This window comes from Stegodyphus dumicola, chromosome 3 (genome assembly GCF_044657685.1).
Source record: "Stegodyphus dumicola isolate Sdum_Otavi_A_Nest chromosome 3, ASM4465768v1".
Classification (NCBI taxonomy): Eukaryota; Metazoa; Arthropoda; class Arachnida; order Araneae; family Eresidae; genus Stegodyphus; species Stegodyphus dumicola.
Window position 1 is genome coordinate 55,156,252 of NC_140770.1, and position 16,876 is coordinate 55,173,127.

A 16,876-nucleotide genomic window follows, 5' to 3' on the forward strand; every position below is an offset into this window, starting at 1 on the left:
TTCCCACGTGTAACGTGTATACGTTCCAGTTTCCCTTAGAAAGTTCTCCACGAAGGCATGCCTACCCTTAGGCAGATAGCCCTTGTGTGCTTTGCCATAATTAAATACACCACCACCACATATAATTGATATCTTAATTGTTTTCATTTAATTTTTGTTTCCACTTAATAATTTCCACTAGATGTAAACATCTAGAATTGTGGTAGCCTCAGTTTGACGATTATGTAAATGTGTTATTAAGAACTTAGTGAAAAATAATTCTTCATTCGTAAATAATTGTCATATGCTGAATAAATTAGCGAATAAATAACGCATCCATGAAATATATCTCTAAATTTTGCGAACTTAAAACATATTTCCAATTAAGGTTAGGTTATTTAATTACGGCAAAGCCTCGAGGGCTAAGGGAAGGGAGGCCTTCGTGGAGGTCTTTTTAAGGCTAACTGGCTCGTATACACGTTACACATGGTGAAAACCACGAAAACACCCATGCAGCCAGCCCGTTCGAACATCGGACCGAAATACCAGTGTTCAGCGACTTTACCGCTCGGCCGCTGGTGCGCTATTTATTTCTAATTAAGAGTAAATGCTTTAGGATATGTCTTTCCTATATGCAATTCAAGGTTTAAATAGATCAATTGCTTTTGTCATTGTACCTCTCAGTTGAAGTGAGTGTGAGATATGTAAGCAGAGAGAAAATATAAAGAAATTTTTTCTATTTGATACCCTGTTACCTTTCTGAAAGAAATGATAGAGGCAATGGGTAGCAGTTAAGACGCAGGATGCACAACTGCAAGTTTCGGAAGCTGACTTTGGACTAGTTTGTAAAAAAATGAATGGTTCAATAATGCCATCGGAATAAGAGCAGCTACGATCCAGAGAAAATTTATTTATTTATTGTCAGAGAAAATTTATTTTTTTATAGTCAAGACAAATTTAATTTACATTTGTGCAAGTACTTTAAGTGCTAGTCTCTTAATATTTTAAGGAAGTATTTCGAAATTTAAAAAATTTATTTTGTGTGTTACCATGAAGGGCTTTGCCACCTACCTGGTTTTTTTCAGCAAAGCAAGACTTCAAGAATCAGAAATCTGAAAGTATAGTGAGCAGAAAAAACTTATCGTACATAACGTATGCATTGTATGTATGAAATTAGATACTGAGTTAAATATACGAGTAAAAAACGACTTGGTTAAACTGAAGTAGATTGGAAAGTTACTATACGCAAGTGGAAACATATTGCAGCGGCAGCGCCAAACAAGCGATATAAACTCAAAGAGAAAACCGCCAATTGGTGAAACAGTAAACACTGAACGCAAACCTGTATGGCAACCCTACGGGCTGACGAGGAGAGACGAGTTTTGCCCAACACGAGTTTTTTAGTTTTGTGCGTTGAGACTGTGCTTTAAGTATTTGTATCTAACTATGTTACTTCTCCTTATTAAATCTTATTCTTAATGGTATACGCCTATCTCAATTACGATTGCTGTGTTTCTAGGTAATGTTACCTATACTTTTGTAGGTATGTGTTACTCGCGCCTACCTCAATATTAAAGCTTTTGTGATAGTGGAAATTAATTGGATAACTAACTAATGAAAATCTTTAGCATTTCAAGTACTCACGAAACATAATATCCATTGAACAGGTAGTCAGAACATATTCAACATCAATCCATGGTTCATTTATTCTTTTTCTCAATTTATCTACAAGTAGATATGAATGTTCATTATATATGGGAATATAAGTCTTCACAGCTTTCGTATGAAAGGCTGATTGAAGTATTTTTCTTCTGTCTCGCCACCTTTTGCCATTACTGAAACATAATAGAAAAATATTAATTTTTAATATATTTTAAGCAATATATTGAGTATGAGTAGACAAAATTTTTCGATAGTGTTGTATTATCCCAACACCGTTAAACTGTCGCAAGCAGGCTGATATAATGCCAATTATGGGTAAGCTTAAAGTTACAACACACTCATAATAAGATTTCGTTTAATATAATCCTGTTTGATTCTCAATAAGCCACATTTTATTTTTAAAATTATATGTTATTATTGTATTTTTCTTTAGATTTGAAAACAAAGACTTTGAGAGCTCTAAAATTGCATTTCTGGCTGCACTCCAGTTCCTTTACAGCTGGTCGAGAGAATTAGCATCTTTTGGAAGAAAGTAAGAACAATTTGGTATAGTTTACCAAACAGTAATGGGTTTAAACAATAACCTGCGGGAAATTATTACAAGCTTTCGCTAAATCCGGAGATCTAACAAAGTAGTAAAAATCGAAGAAAATATTTCTAAGAAGCTTAAAAACGAAGCAAGTTGAATACTTCTGTATTAGTGGCTATCCGGTGGATTGTGTAGGGAGATTGGATAATATTTTATTGTACGAGTTCAAGTAAAATTGCGACTCAGATTCCTTAAGAATATCTGGCGCAACGTTCGCGGGATCACCACCAACACTCATGATTGACGAGATAATTTGTAAGTACCAATTTTCTATCATTATACATTTTAATAAAAAACATGCAATCATAAGTTGTGTTTTTAAGATGAGAAATTTAATTAAACGAAGTTGTATAGTAAACTTTCCCGTACGCGGGGTTACGTCAGTAATACATTTCGCGTACGGCAAAATCGAGTTTCTCAAAGTTAAGTTTCTATGAGAAATACGTGTTACATATAATTCAGATTAAGAAATTATCTATAATTAAAAAAATCTGATGTGTACACCACATTACTTGTACGCAATATTAAATTATACGCATTTTTTCTTCCATTTCATTTAAACTTATTGGATTGAATTAAATCTACTTCGCCGACAGCGCATAAACCACAATAGAATAAATGCATTCTTTAAAATTCACTCTAGTTACCACAGCGACACTGTGGCGCTAGATTCACTTAACGTTAATATTTCGTTCATATTATAACTCATAATGGACAAAATTTATATCATTTAAAGAATAGAATTATGTAATCGTTGGCACATGTTCTATTCAAATACTATAATAAAGCTAGAATGATGTATAAGAGAAATTAAGCAAACAAAAAAAAGGAAACAGTTTTTCACAGACGATTGAGTATTTCTCATTCAATTAATTCAGTTCTCTTTTCGCGAGAAGACAAAAATACATAAAAACTCAAAATATCTATATCAAAAATTACGAACTAAATGTTAAACACTTATTTCCTCGAAAAAATTCCAGAAAGGATTAAGGATGATTTAATTCGCAATAATAAATGAAAGCGTTATCTTTGTTGTTGCGAAGCTAAGTTTTTCTAGATTGGCTATAAATCCACTAGTCTGCTGTTTCAAATGTAAACAATCAACGGCCGCCATCAAAAAAAAAAAAAAAAAGGCTTAGCGGCACTTAAACAACTTTATAATTGCTGATAATTCTAAAATATTGCATACAGATTTACTAAAGGCATAAAAACCTTAACCGGAAGATAAAAACAATATAATTCAATCATTTTTAAAGGAAAAAATGTACAATTTACAAACATATAAGAGTAAAAAAACTGAGATCACTGAGCCGGGTAACAGAGTGGATATATATATATAAATATATTTATATATGTTTGGCGCGGCCGATTGCAACCAAAATACGAAGTGCACATCTACATATTATAGCAGTCTTATATACAAAATTTCAAGGTTCTGAGGCTACTCCTTTTTGAGTTATACGAGATACGTACGTACGTACGTACGCACGTACGTACATACGTTCGTACAAACGGCACGAAAAATTCTCTTCAGAATTAATTTTAAAGCAGTTTTATAAATTTTTGGAGGAAACGAGTCTTTTATTCTGTTTTTACGTACAGATATCACGCAAAAACATCGTTAAATTGCATTCGATAGCGGTCATAATGGATATTTTCGTTGAAATATGCTGCCTGAAACTTTTCGCGATTACAATACTTCCTTTTTACTTCGTACAAGGAAGTAAAAACGCAAACATCGTTGTAATTAAAGGAAAAAAAAACAGGAAACATTTTTATTACTGCTAAGTGTGTGATGCAGTAACTTTAAAAAAATCCTGATGGGAAGTTATAAAAAAGAACAGACAACGAAATATTTCTTAATTTTCGAAATTTCACTATCCTTATATATATTTTTTTTTTTTTTTGCAAATTTCTGTGTTATTTTATTTGTTCATTCGGAGTGCAGTTTCTTTTACTTTATCTTTTATATTTTCTAAATGAATTTTTAGAAACAACTGAAAGCTTTCAGATTTTAGATGACGCCCAAACGAGCGTTTTTTAATTTGCAGACCATAAACCGCATACAGAGACGTTTGGAGAGCATTTGGGCTAACGCCACTTTGTGCAAAAAATATATTTTAAAAGAACATAGCTTTAGAATTTCCGATGGGCAGACTCGCCTGCTGAAGATAAAAATGTTTTGTTCCTTACAGCGATGCCACTGCTCGCTTCGAAATTATTAAGATTTTTATTAAAAAATTCTTTATAGTTTTATAAAATATGAAATAGATAATAAAAGAAATTCAAAATTCGGGTTTCCAACTGGAGGACTACGTTATTCAAAATTTGATGGAGTTATTAGTTACTTTCTCCCTCATTTCTATAATCGTGGTGTAACGGTAGCTCACTCAGCATGTATTCGACAGGTATAAGTTTGAGTGCCGGCTAGGGCACTGCTCATTTTTTGTGTTTCCTAATTCAAAAATCCTAATGAAAGTGGCGCCAGAACTAGAAAGGTGATGGATGATAATTCTTCAACACCGGGATTTGGAACTGGGTTCCCTAATCCCCAGTTGTCATTTAAAAGGAGGAGTATGTAAGGTATTTTCTCCCTCCTTTCTGCATGTCTTCATGGTTTAATGATAGCATACTCAACGCGTATTCGAAAGGTCCAGGTTCGAATCCCGGCGAGCGCATTGCACATTTTTCACATCTATTGCTTAAAAATAACCTAATGACTCTCCAAATTATTAGCATAAATATTTTCAACCTGCATACAAAAGGAGCTACATCTATCAGTCAAACAGAAGAAAAACATGTTTGCGAAACACTTTTAATTAGAAAAAAAAGTCTTGATTAAGCGTAGACTTGGAATTAAACTATCGATTTCGACAACAACTGAACACAACTCCCTCTTCTTCAGAGGAAAACAAGATAGAGACAATATTCTGTCATTGCCTTTGAATTTTCAATATACTGGTATTGCCTTTGACATGAAAAGCGTCTATTCTTTCCTCCCATTTTTCACTTTTTGTTTCCTCTTGAAGAAGAGAGACCTATGTCTGATCGCCCTCAAAATCAATACAATTTTTATCAAATCCACAAAAAAATTTTCCTTTTCTTGTTTAATTAAAAAAAAATACGTACACAAAACCACAGTTTCTTTTAAACATATTTTTAGTTTTCTAAATATAAAAGATAACTGAAATAAAATATACCTGTTGAATAAACTGTTTCCGAAAACAGATTCAAAGAGAGCATAATCATCAGATTTATCATCGGCAATTCTGCTGCTAAGGATTGTCTGTAAAGAAAAAATAAAGAACTCTTCAAATATAAATATAAGTAAAAAAATGTCTTCAAACTGATATTAGTAGTTACTCAAATCATTTTTCCCAGTGTTAAGCAACTGAAATATGAATATGAAATTTAATACTGAATAGTGTAACATTTGACCTACATTAACAGATTTCTTACCTTCGCCTTTTCATTAATGAGGCTGTTCACACATTTTTTTAGACGATGTATATTGTATTCACAAAACTAAATTACATAAAATGCTTCTGCTTTAAATGTTCTATTTGACATACCTTATTCTGAACTATCTTTCGACATCGCGCGCATTTTCCAGGATAATAATGCCTTTTGAAGTGGCAGAAGAGGCATTTTATCCCATTCCTCCCGAACAGCTTTCCAGAGTCCTGTTAGGGTTTTGGGACAACGTTTGGATAATGCAGTTTTTAAAAGTTCGAAAGCATAAAAATCCATAGGTGACACATCGGGAGATTTAGTAGGGATATCAGTGAAGGGTATGACCTTGATACCAGTTTTTTGTTCCATTTCTTTTAGGAAATTTACAGTGGATTTTCATGTGTGACTGCTAGCTTTGTCCTGATGGAGTCTCACAGATGGATGGCACTGTGGGTAAAGCGATGGTATTTCATTCAGAAAAATTGGCGATAAAATATATTCCTGATAGTATTTGGAGTTAATCTTGACATTTTTTGCACTCTCTTTATTTTAAACTTGCCATTATAAGAAAAACCAGCAACAATCATGAATCCCTTAGAAAAATTTTCTTTCGATTCTTTGAACCATGTACTTAAATTTTTTTCTCCCCTTTTATGATAATAAATGGCTCTTTTTTTTTTTTTTTTTTTTTTTTTTTTTTGTTACAATCATTTAAATACACCCATGCTTCATCTATTGTGACAATTGTTTTCCATTTTTCGTTGGATAACTGTTTCTCATATAGAATTCTACAGCGTGTCCTGCGTTGAGCGATATGCTTTGGAAGAAGACGATGCACATTGCGTTTTTTAGCTTTCTTAAGATTTAAATCAACGTTTATCATTTTGTTTACAGTGAACACCGAGCATTTTAATGATTTTGCAACTGTCCTTTGACTAGGGGGATTTTATTTTAACATTAAACAACGTACCTTTGCAAAAGTCGAAGATGTCCGATTTTCCTTGGATACTTGCTTGGAATTTTTGTCCCACTTGAGGCTCCAATTTGACGTTTTTTCCCTTTCTTGTTGATGATATTACCTATCGACGCTTTAGATATCACAAAACTATGACTCTCACATCGTTTTTGGATAACGGAGTATGCCTATTTCTTTTCGGAAAGAGCGTAAATGTAGCCTTGGAACAACTGTTTTGTTAAATTCGCCATTTTGAATAAAAACAAAACTTTCAAGCCACAGACGATAATTTTGACTTTTAAAAACATAGTACAATTGCAATTACTTCTTTTGCAGCAAACGAGTTTTTATTACCGCTTACCAAAATCGTCTAAAAAATGTGCGAACAGCCTCTGTATATGTTCTTCTTCATCATATGTATCATACTTGGCTAACTAAACATGTAACGTGCATTTGTGGTTTGCTTACTTTCAAATTTGTGGTTTGCTTATTATTATTAATTGCATTTGTGGTTTGCTTATTCTACTATATTTTCAAAATATATCTGCTATTTAAGTAATTTCTATCACGTTATCAGCAAGTACCTTTTATGAACTGATTTAGTACTATTTTATGTATAACTACTGTAAAACTTCAGATTTACAGCGCTACGATGCCTGGATACCTCATCGCCAACCAGATGTCTTATCGCTCATCACGTGACATTGGTCACACCCCCTGCATCTGCTATCCTGTCTCCACGAGAACTACGTTCGGCATTTCCTTACCTGCAGCGCTCCTAGAAGCACCAAAGTTCGATAGCCGGAACACAACCTGCGATTTCGCAGGTTAATCGCGGCTAATAAAGCAAGTTGGAGTTGGAGTTATCAGCAAGATATGCTCTAAAAAACTTTATTTAGCACAAAAACGAAGAAGAAATTTTGATTTTTCAGAAGGAAAAAGAAGCAACATCCACAGCGCCGGCGAAGCTAAGCATAACACATTGAAAGTAATTTCTATCACTTAGGGCATAAAATTGAACTATCTCGTAAACATTCTATGTAATTTTATACCAGTATTGAAAGAAACAATCAATCCGATAAGAAATTGCTGCTACGTGTTTTGAAAATCAAGCGTAAGAGGTTACCAGCGAGGATATTCCGTTTGGCATCGTAATTTCTGGCGAATTTCTTTCTGTTTGGCCTTCCATTTCTGGCGACTTTATCGCATGCGCCGGCAAAATGGAAAAGTACCTATTTTTTTTTTTATCGTCTTTGGGTATAGGGTAAAGGATAAAGTAAGTGGTAAATTCGAATTAAGAATCGATAAAAAAAGAAGTTTAACTCAAAATTTAACTGTTAATAAAATTAACATAATCCTTACAAAACAGTACAGAATATGCATGAGGATACAGTGGGTATAAAATAGATTGGTTAGTGTGCGAGTTTACTGACAGAAAAACTGCTTGAAAAGTTGTTTGTTCGAAACAAATGGATGTGTGTTAGCGGCTTTACAATACCTAATGCTAGTTTATGCAACTCATTTATAGCCGGTAAAATTAAATCTTCATCAACGATATGTGGTTTTCCGATTTTGCAATCAGAGAAGAAATATAAGAAGTAAGCAATCCACTATCGTTTCGCTGAAATGTTGTTGCAATAACGGTGCGGTCAAATACTTTTCTCTGACTGTTCTAAGAAAAGGGTTAAATCTGTATCTTTTGTTTCTGTTGTTGCTATGGACATTTGTCAAATATTCCTCAAGCTTCATTGATTCGTTTGACAACATTTTATTGAAAAGAAGTCTATTTAAATTACTGTATTTGGGTAAAGGAATAAAATCGTATTTCAATAATTAGCACTATATTGTGTACGTTTTATTTTTCCGGTTCATTCATGCTGTTATATGTAAAAAGGTACAAAGTTTGTTTTATTGTACTCAGAACTTAAAATTGTTTCCAACGTAGTTATTGCTATTTATGTAAACTTTCATAATAACGAAAAAAAGAGTCAAAACTATTTTATTTCATATTAAACCATTTGCCGACCCCAACTTTGATCATACACCTCGAAATTAATTTACATTTTCCACAGACACTCTCAGCAGACGCATGGACTACTAAGTGTCCGTAAGAACCACTTTGAGAACTGCTTATTTAGGTAAAGTATGTCATAAAAATTTATTCCAAATTCCAAAAATGTTAAGCAACTAATACTAATAGTGGAGTACTATAACAGTTATCTGAATTGGCGAAGTACCTTTCACAACTCTTTAAAAATCAGATTTGGATACTTGAGGGGCCAAGAATAAAAGTATTCACTATGCTACTTTGCATGACCCAACATATGAATTACCTCGAATCGGTGCTCTGGACGTATTTAAATATAGAAATGAAAGGACGTAAAAGGACGTTTCTTTTGCTTATTAGGTAATGTATGTGACCTTTCGTAATGAAAGAAACCATCCTGCCTTTAGAGCAACGCGGTTTTAAAGCAGTTTTAAATGCAAAGCGTTTCCAAGAAATGTTTTTGCAGTGGCCGAGCATACTCAGCATTGAGTTATCAACTATGTATAACTTACACATTTCTTACCTTGACATAGTCTGTTTTGTAAATGCAAACATAAGGAGTAAATCCAATAAAGAATTTGAATATCCCTTCGGACTGGAACAGGTAAGCGTTGGCCGTAACTAACTTTAAGAAAACTGAAAAAAAAAAATAAATAAAACATAAAAAATCTGAAATGTTTCAGATTTTAAATTACGTCTAAAGGGGCGTTTTTAAACATTTTGTGTGTTACCTTTCTTTATTAAATATCATGTTCCTCGCACTTAAACCATAAGATCCAGTGCAACAGCAATATCGCAAAATAGTTTTAAAACGAGCATATCTTTAGAATTTCCGATACAGAGACTCACGCGCTGGAGATAAAAATGTTTTTTCTGCACAACGTTGCCATTGCTCGCTTTGAAATCCTTGAGTTTGTTAATCAAAAATTCGTCAAAGTTTTAAAAAATAGGAAATCGATCATAAAACAAATTTCAAATTTCAAATTTGGTCTTCCACGTGCTCATATTCGTTGGAGGATTACGTTATTCAAAATTCGATGACTCTATGTACCGTTGTTTTATCACAATACGAGAAATATACATACATTTATGCAGATTTTTCATTATTTAATTTCTTCAAATATAATGCAGGACTCTAACATTTTGTGGCAACAGTTTGAAAAGTGAACCGACATTTATCCATCCGACGCAAAATGAAACTAATAGTCCTTCGGGATTCAAATCCCTTTGGACTAAAAATACCGATTTTTGTTTTGTTAAATTGCAAGATTTTGAACTTTTAAGTCAGATTCTCCTCTCTGATTTGTTATAATTACATAAACTAAAATGATAAAAATGCGATAAAATACTATTTTGAATTTTTGTAATTGTTAAAGTTCTTTTAAGTTTTGAAAACTTTATATTTCTTAAGCATAAGTGAATAATTATCTAATGGACTGAATGATTTTCTCCTCTGTAATCAATGCATTCTAATGAATCTTCTCTTATGAATAATATTTTTAATAAGCTGGATTATATTTACTTTCTAACTTCATTGGCAGTCTATTAATTATCTAAAAAACTGAATTATTTTCTCCTCTGTAATCAATGCATTCTAATGAATCTGCTCTTATAAATAATATTTTAATAAGCTGGATTATATTTACTTTCTAACTTCATTGGGAGTCTATTAATTACAGGTATTAAATCAGCGCGTTCGAGCTGCTTAGTAACTAGCTAAAACAAATGCAACTAAATTAAAAATCAGAAGAAAAATATGTAGCACTTTCATGATTGCTGGACACTGCATAAAACTTAAAATAACATTAAAGTACTTACCAAGTGCCTCTTGAAAGTGTGAGTTTAACTCCGTACAATAAAATATGAACCCCAAAGAATCCAAGTTTATTTTCCTTAAACTTAAATATTTAGTTTGCTAAAGTAACCACTACCATTCCCAATTACCATTTACTGATTTTACGACTTCTCTAAAGTTAACCGATGATAGCGATAGTGGGAAATAAAATATCCAATAGCATTAATTCGCTTCAGAATAAATTGCGTCGTTAACTATTATAATTATTACAGTCACAGTTAAATATTTTTAATGGGATTTTCCTACATCTATTTCTGAGTGAGGTAGTTAAAAGTTTTTAAAAGATGCTTTCATATGTAAATAAATATATGTCTAAGTAATGTTAGTGGGTTTATAATTAAAGATATTGCACCGAGGCGTTCTGTTAATTAACTTTATCAAACGCACAGAAGCGAACTTCCTCGTCCCTTATTTCATAGCATGTAGGCGTTGTATATATTGGTAATTGCTCGAATGACACTAATGTTTCTGCTTCTGAAATTGGAAATCGCTTATATTCCATACCAATATTGTCCATTTATATATTTAAACTAATTGTCGCAAGCATAAATTATCTCGTCATAATTTGCAATAGATTTATTATAATGGTATCTGGTCTGTAGATGATGTGTTACGACTTAAGTGACTGAAACCAGCCATTTCGCAAAATGACCAGCTGGGTTTTATATTTGATTGGAAGAAGCTAGGCTTCCAAGAAAATAACTTTTACTTGACTTTCGAGGATTTTTCGCACAAAGGTATATTTGCTATCATGGTATTAATGTTAAAATATTACAAGTTTTTAAAATATTTTCTAATGTATTTAAAATATTACCTAATATATTTTAAATATTATCTAATATATTGAAAGTTTTTTAAATATTATGAAAATATGAAATGTTTTTTAAATATATTAAATATTATATAATATATATTTTAATATTATATTATATATTATCCTTAAGCATTATCTTAGAATATCATAAGTTTTTTAAATATTGCGACATATTTTTATAAAATTATGTTCATCAAGCAAGCCTGAAATTTTATTTTGTAACATCAGCTCCCTAAATCTGATAAATGAACTTTCATGAAGAATTCAATTATTGAGTCACCAATTTTGTACATAAAGCTATATTTTAAGTTTTAAACTACCTTCTATTTAGTTTTACTTATTTTTTTTTTTTTTTTCATTAGGCGATCGGACTTGGAACTTATCTAAAGTGACCGCACCTAGGTGGTCAGCTGTGACTTTTACATCTCCATAGTGGAACCAGTGTGATTACTCTCCTAAACATATTTAATCCATTTGTACATACTCATTCCGTTTATCTTTTCTTCTAAAATTCAGGAATAAAACCTGATACTTTGAATCGTGAGTGTGATCTCTGTTTGATGATAAGACTTCACCCTCACAATTGTAAATATCAATGCAGATTCAAAGTTCGTCTAAGAAGGACAATGTCCTATGCTGCATATCTATCCGTGTTCATGTGTTTGGATGTACTCAAAGAAACAGTTTGCCCAGAAAGGCTATTAATTTCGTTCCTGCATTTTGCGTTGCCCACTATAAAATGGAGTTTCACTTTTAAAATTGTTGCCACAAAATATTAGTGCCCTGCATTTTACTTAAAAAAAATTAAATAATGAAGAATCTGCATGAATGTATGTATGCTTCTGGCATTGTAAAAAAAAAACAGTACCTAAGAACATCAAATTTTGTATACCGTAGTCCTCCACACGAATATGGGCATCTGGAAGCCCGAATTTGGAAATTGTTCTATTATCTGTTTCATATTTTGTAAAACGTTAACGAATTTTTGATTAACAAACTCAACGATTTCAAAGCTGGCAATGGCAACACTGTACGAAGAAAAAAAGATTTTTATCTCCAGCGCAAGACTGTGTATCGGAAATTCTTAAGATATGCTCATTTAAAACATTTTGTGATATTGCTGTGGAATTGAATTTTTAAGTGCTCAGAACGTCCTTAATAAATGAAGGTAACATACAAAATGTTTAAAAGGCCCCTTTGGGCGTAATATATAATCTGAAAGCTTTCAAACTTTATATTTTTTAATATTTATTCCTAAGATTGCATTATTGAAATTACAAATTAAATTTTCACATTAATATAATAATAGGAATCTGCACTTTTGAAGAAATAAAATACTTAAATCTTGTGAAGAGATTTGCCTGGAAAATATTCAGGTAATTTAAAATTAATATTTGTGAGATTTCGGCTGACGAAACAATCTTATTACTTTTAAGAAACTCACAAATGATCAATATAGTTAAAAAATAACTAAAATTGTTTTGGGGGATATCGCGAATGCATAATCCATTTTAATTTCCAATATGATTATTTAAAAATATAATAGGTTTTAACCATGCTTGTAATATTTATAAATTTCTTATCAGGTCATAAAAAGAAATGTTGATATACAAATGATTTTTTTTTTTTTTTTTTTTTTTTTTTGCAAAATATATATATCGATAAATATGGTAAAAGATTCCTGGTAACTGCATTATCTCTCTTCTTACGCTTTTCATGAAAATATTTTCTTTTCCTTAGCCTATTGTATTGAAAGATTCTCATGTGGACCTTCTATAACTTCCCTGTTTGGCTTATTAAATATTGATACATATTTTTTGCTGCATTTCATTTAAACTTATTTCTCGAATTTTACCAGGGATATATTTCTCATTCAATTAATTCTATTCTCAATTCACGGCAAAGCAAAAATGCATAAAAACTCAGAACATCTTCATTCAAAATTGTAACCATAAAACCCAAAATACATTTAAAACAGGTCAAAAAATAGTTTTTACAAGGAAAATATGAGTTTCTATGCAAAACGAAGCAATTCGGCTAGCGGGCAAGAAGGCAGATTTTAGGTGCACAAAACTGAAAGTTTACTTTTGGTTACACTCGCTAAAAAGACATTGAAGGTGCAGAAACTGAATTCACTAAAGTTTTAAATTCTTGATAATTCTACAATAATTGCATGCAGATTAACTAAAGGCGTAAAAACATTAACCGGAACATAAAAGTTACATTATTACTTTGAAAGCAAAAAATGCGCAGATTACCAACATGGAAGAAAACTAAGCTCACCAAGCCAGGTAACAGGGGGAGAATATATATATATATAGGTAATAATGAAATTCCATAGTCAAGAATACACTTAAATTTCTAACTATATGTTCTTTTCATTTTTAATGGCGACGGTCTCTTATTTGAAAGTACGTGGAATTAAATCCACAGCCCCGTAGTCAAGTTGTTTTTCCCGCCTTTTCTACACGTACAGTTATAGAATGTTCTGGAAATATTTAAAGCGAACTGGAATGGCTGACGAGGCTGACGTCATTTCTTGGAAGCTCCGCCTTTAAAGAGGCTATAAAAGGACTCGCAAAGGAATATCGGGGGCTTTTACTGTAACGATGCTTCATACAAAAAGTTATTAGTAATTCTTTTTTATTTATTTCGGAAATATGACTTTTTGTAACTGCTATTTCTCCTGACCAATAATAAATGGATCCTGTTTTTTAAACTTATCGTCTGATAATTTAACCTACGACTACATCTATGATTCTTCACCAATCTATTTATTCCGGACAAAAGTTGGTATATCATATATATATATATATATATATAGACGATTAGTGCGACCCATTGCAACAAAAAAGGGAGATGCACAACTACATGTTATAGCACTCCCCATGTACAAATTTCACGTTCTACGGCTTCTCGTTCTTGAGTTATGCGAGATATATACATATGTAGGTACGCACAGATGTCAAGAAAAAATCTCTTTTGAATCCGTTTTAAATCCATTTTACAGTACGTTTTGGCAAAAAGCAGTCCTTTATTCTGTTTATAGATGTCTCACAAAGGGATTCGACAGCCTTTGAAATGGATATTTGCGTTGAAATATGATACTGTACAAGGTATCTCTCCCGCCTTCTTAGCATGCCTTCGTAGTGTAGTGATCAGCACGCTGGGCGCGTATTCCAGAGGTCCGTGGTTCGATTCCAGGAAAGGGCTTTTATTATTTTTCATTACTCCCGCTTCCAAAATACCTAATGTCTCTACAGTGGCGCCCGAACTAAGGGGTGGTGAATGGTGATTCTTCACCACCAGGATATGGCGACTGGTTTCCCTAAAACCCCAGTCGTTCTTTGAAAGAAGAAGTATATAAGGTATTTCTCCCATCTTCTTAGCATGCCTTCGTAGTGTCAAGTAGTGGTCAGCACGCTTGGCGCGTATTCCAGAGGACCGTGGTTCGATTACCGGCGAGAGCGTTGCTCATTTTTCATCACTGCTGCTTTAAAAATAACTTAATGACTCTACAATCTTAAGTTTTTCGCGATTGCAATACTTCTTTTACTTCGTATAAGGAAATAAAAATGCAGCACATAATATGATTAATGTAAGAAAATTATATAATAACAGTTAGGCTCGTTATTCAATTCTAAAATATAGCACACAACATATCTTCGTAACCAACTGGAAACTTTTATTAGGAATTGTCAAATTTAAAAGCGCTTTCAGACTAAATGCCTATGTAATAAGAAAAATAATGTAATTCATAAGCTACTTACGCGCGGGTAATGGAAATCGTTTGAAGTTTCGTACTTGTTGATAATACTGCCAAAAAACTAAAAGAGGATTTGATGCACCATATGTAGGAAAATCGCCGTAGCTATTAGCCGTTTTAGATGTACTGAACCAAACATACAGCACTACAAGTATACAAATAATCAGCCCTACCACTAATAGCGCAAAATTTAGCAATATCAGTATAAGTTCCATCTTGCAAATAAACGTGGATTTTTCTTCCTGGAAGTTATAATAAACTTCTACCCTTTTTACTTTAAATTTATCATTAATTATACGAATTTATCTCACTCACTTTTGTGAGCCCAGAAATCATGCATGATAATGTTTTATGTACACTCCACCTTCTACCATACTGTTTTATCACGTAATAAAGATTATGTAACCTATTGTTTAAACTAGAGAACACAATCGAAGTTTAACTGTCAGCCTTTGGACTTGTTTCTAAAATGCCTATCAAGACTCTTTTTCTTTTTTTTTTTTTTTTTTTTTTTTTTTTCTGGAGGTAATTATAAAAGCGAAAAATTTGCAGATATGCTTTATATGCTGTTTTTAGTCTCTACTTTTTGTATAAGTATTTATTTTTAAAATACTATTTTTTCTATATATATATATTAAATGTTCCATTTGGAACATGAACAGATATTTGTAATTGCAAAACAGATTTTTAAAAAGCTTTCCAATCTATGTTTTAAGCCACTGTTCAGAGAATATTGCAAAGACTGCTTTGCAATAAAGAACATTTTGGTTATATTCTGATAGACAGAAATTCTAGAAATAAAGTTAAGCATGAAACAAAAACGTAACTTGATTGATGATAAGGGAATTAATTCAAAAGACTCGGCAAATTTTATCTTAAAAATACTTTTTATCTTAAAAATACTATTTATCTTTAAAATATTATTTTTCCCCACATATATTATGTGTTCCATTTGGAACATGAGCAGATACTTGTAATTGCAAAACAGATTTTTAAAAAGCTTTCAAATCCTTGTTTTACAACACTGTTCATAGAAATATTGCAAAGACTGCTTTGCAATAAAGAACATTTTGGCCATATTCTGGCAGACAGAAATTCTACAAATAAAGTTAAGCATGAAACTAAAACGTAACTTGATTGACGATAAGGGAATTAATTCAAAAGACTCGGCAAATTTTATCTTAAAAATACTTTTTATCTTAAAAATACTATTTATCTTAAAAATATTATTTTCCCCACATATATTATGTGTTCCATTTGGAACATGAGCAGATACTTGTAATTGCAAAACAGATTTTTAAAAAGCTTTCAAATCCTTGTTTTACAACACTGTTCAGAGAAATATTGCAAAGACTGCTTTGCAATAAAGAACATTTTGGCCATATTCTGGCAGACAGAAATTCTACAAATAAAGTTAAGCATGAAACTAAAACGTAACTTAATTGATGATAAGGGAATTAATTCAAAAGACTCGGCAAATTTTATCTTAAAAATACTTTTTATCTTAAAAATACTATTTATCTTTAAAATATTATTTTTCCCCACATATATGTAGAGTTTGACTTAATTCACAACATGAGAGCACGAAGTAATATTTAAATGGTTTAGTTAATAGAAATAAATAAAAGTAATTAAGAAAAGTATATAAAGATGAAGTTAACGGTATGCAGGATTAACATAATGATGCACCAACAGTCCTTTTACACAAACATTCGTGCGTAGCTTCAAATAGTATAACCATCTAGTCGTCACAACT

The 16,876-nt window shown here is 31.9% G+C and overlaps 1 protein-coding gene across 1 annotated transcript in view; it reads right to left on the reverse strand.

Annotated features, from left to right (window-relative positions):
- LOC118195311 (cytochrome P450 4C1-like) overlaps positions 1-15,517 on the reverse strand; it is a 53,517-nt gene extending 38,000 nt beyond the window's left edge. Inside the window, exons 1-4 of the mRNA XM_085812344.1 lie at positions 15,125-15,517; positions 9,209-9,321; positions 5,431-5,516; positions 1,624-1,814 (exon numbers count right to left, since the gene is read on the reverse strand). Coding sequence (XP_085668470.1) covers positions 1,624-1,814; positions 5,431-5,516; positions 9,209-9,321; positions 15,125-15,335 — 601 coding nt within the window. The 5' untranslated portion in view covers positions 15,336-15,517. The remainder of the gene's footprint in view (positions 1-1,623; positions 1,815-5,430; positions 5,517-9,208; positions 9,322-15,124) is intronic.
- Between the last annotated feature and the right edge of the window lie 1,359 nt (positions 15,518-16,876).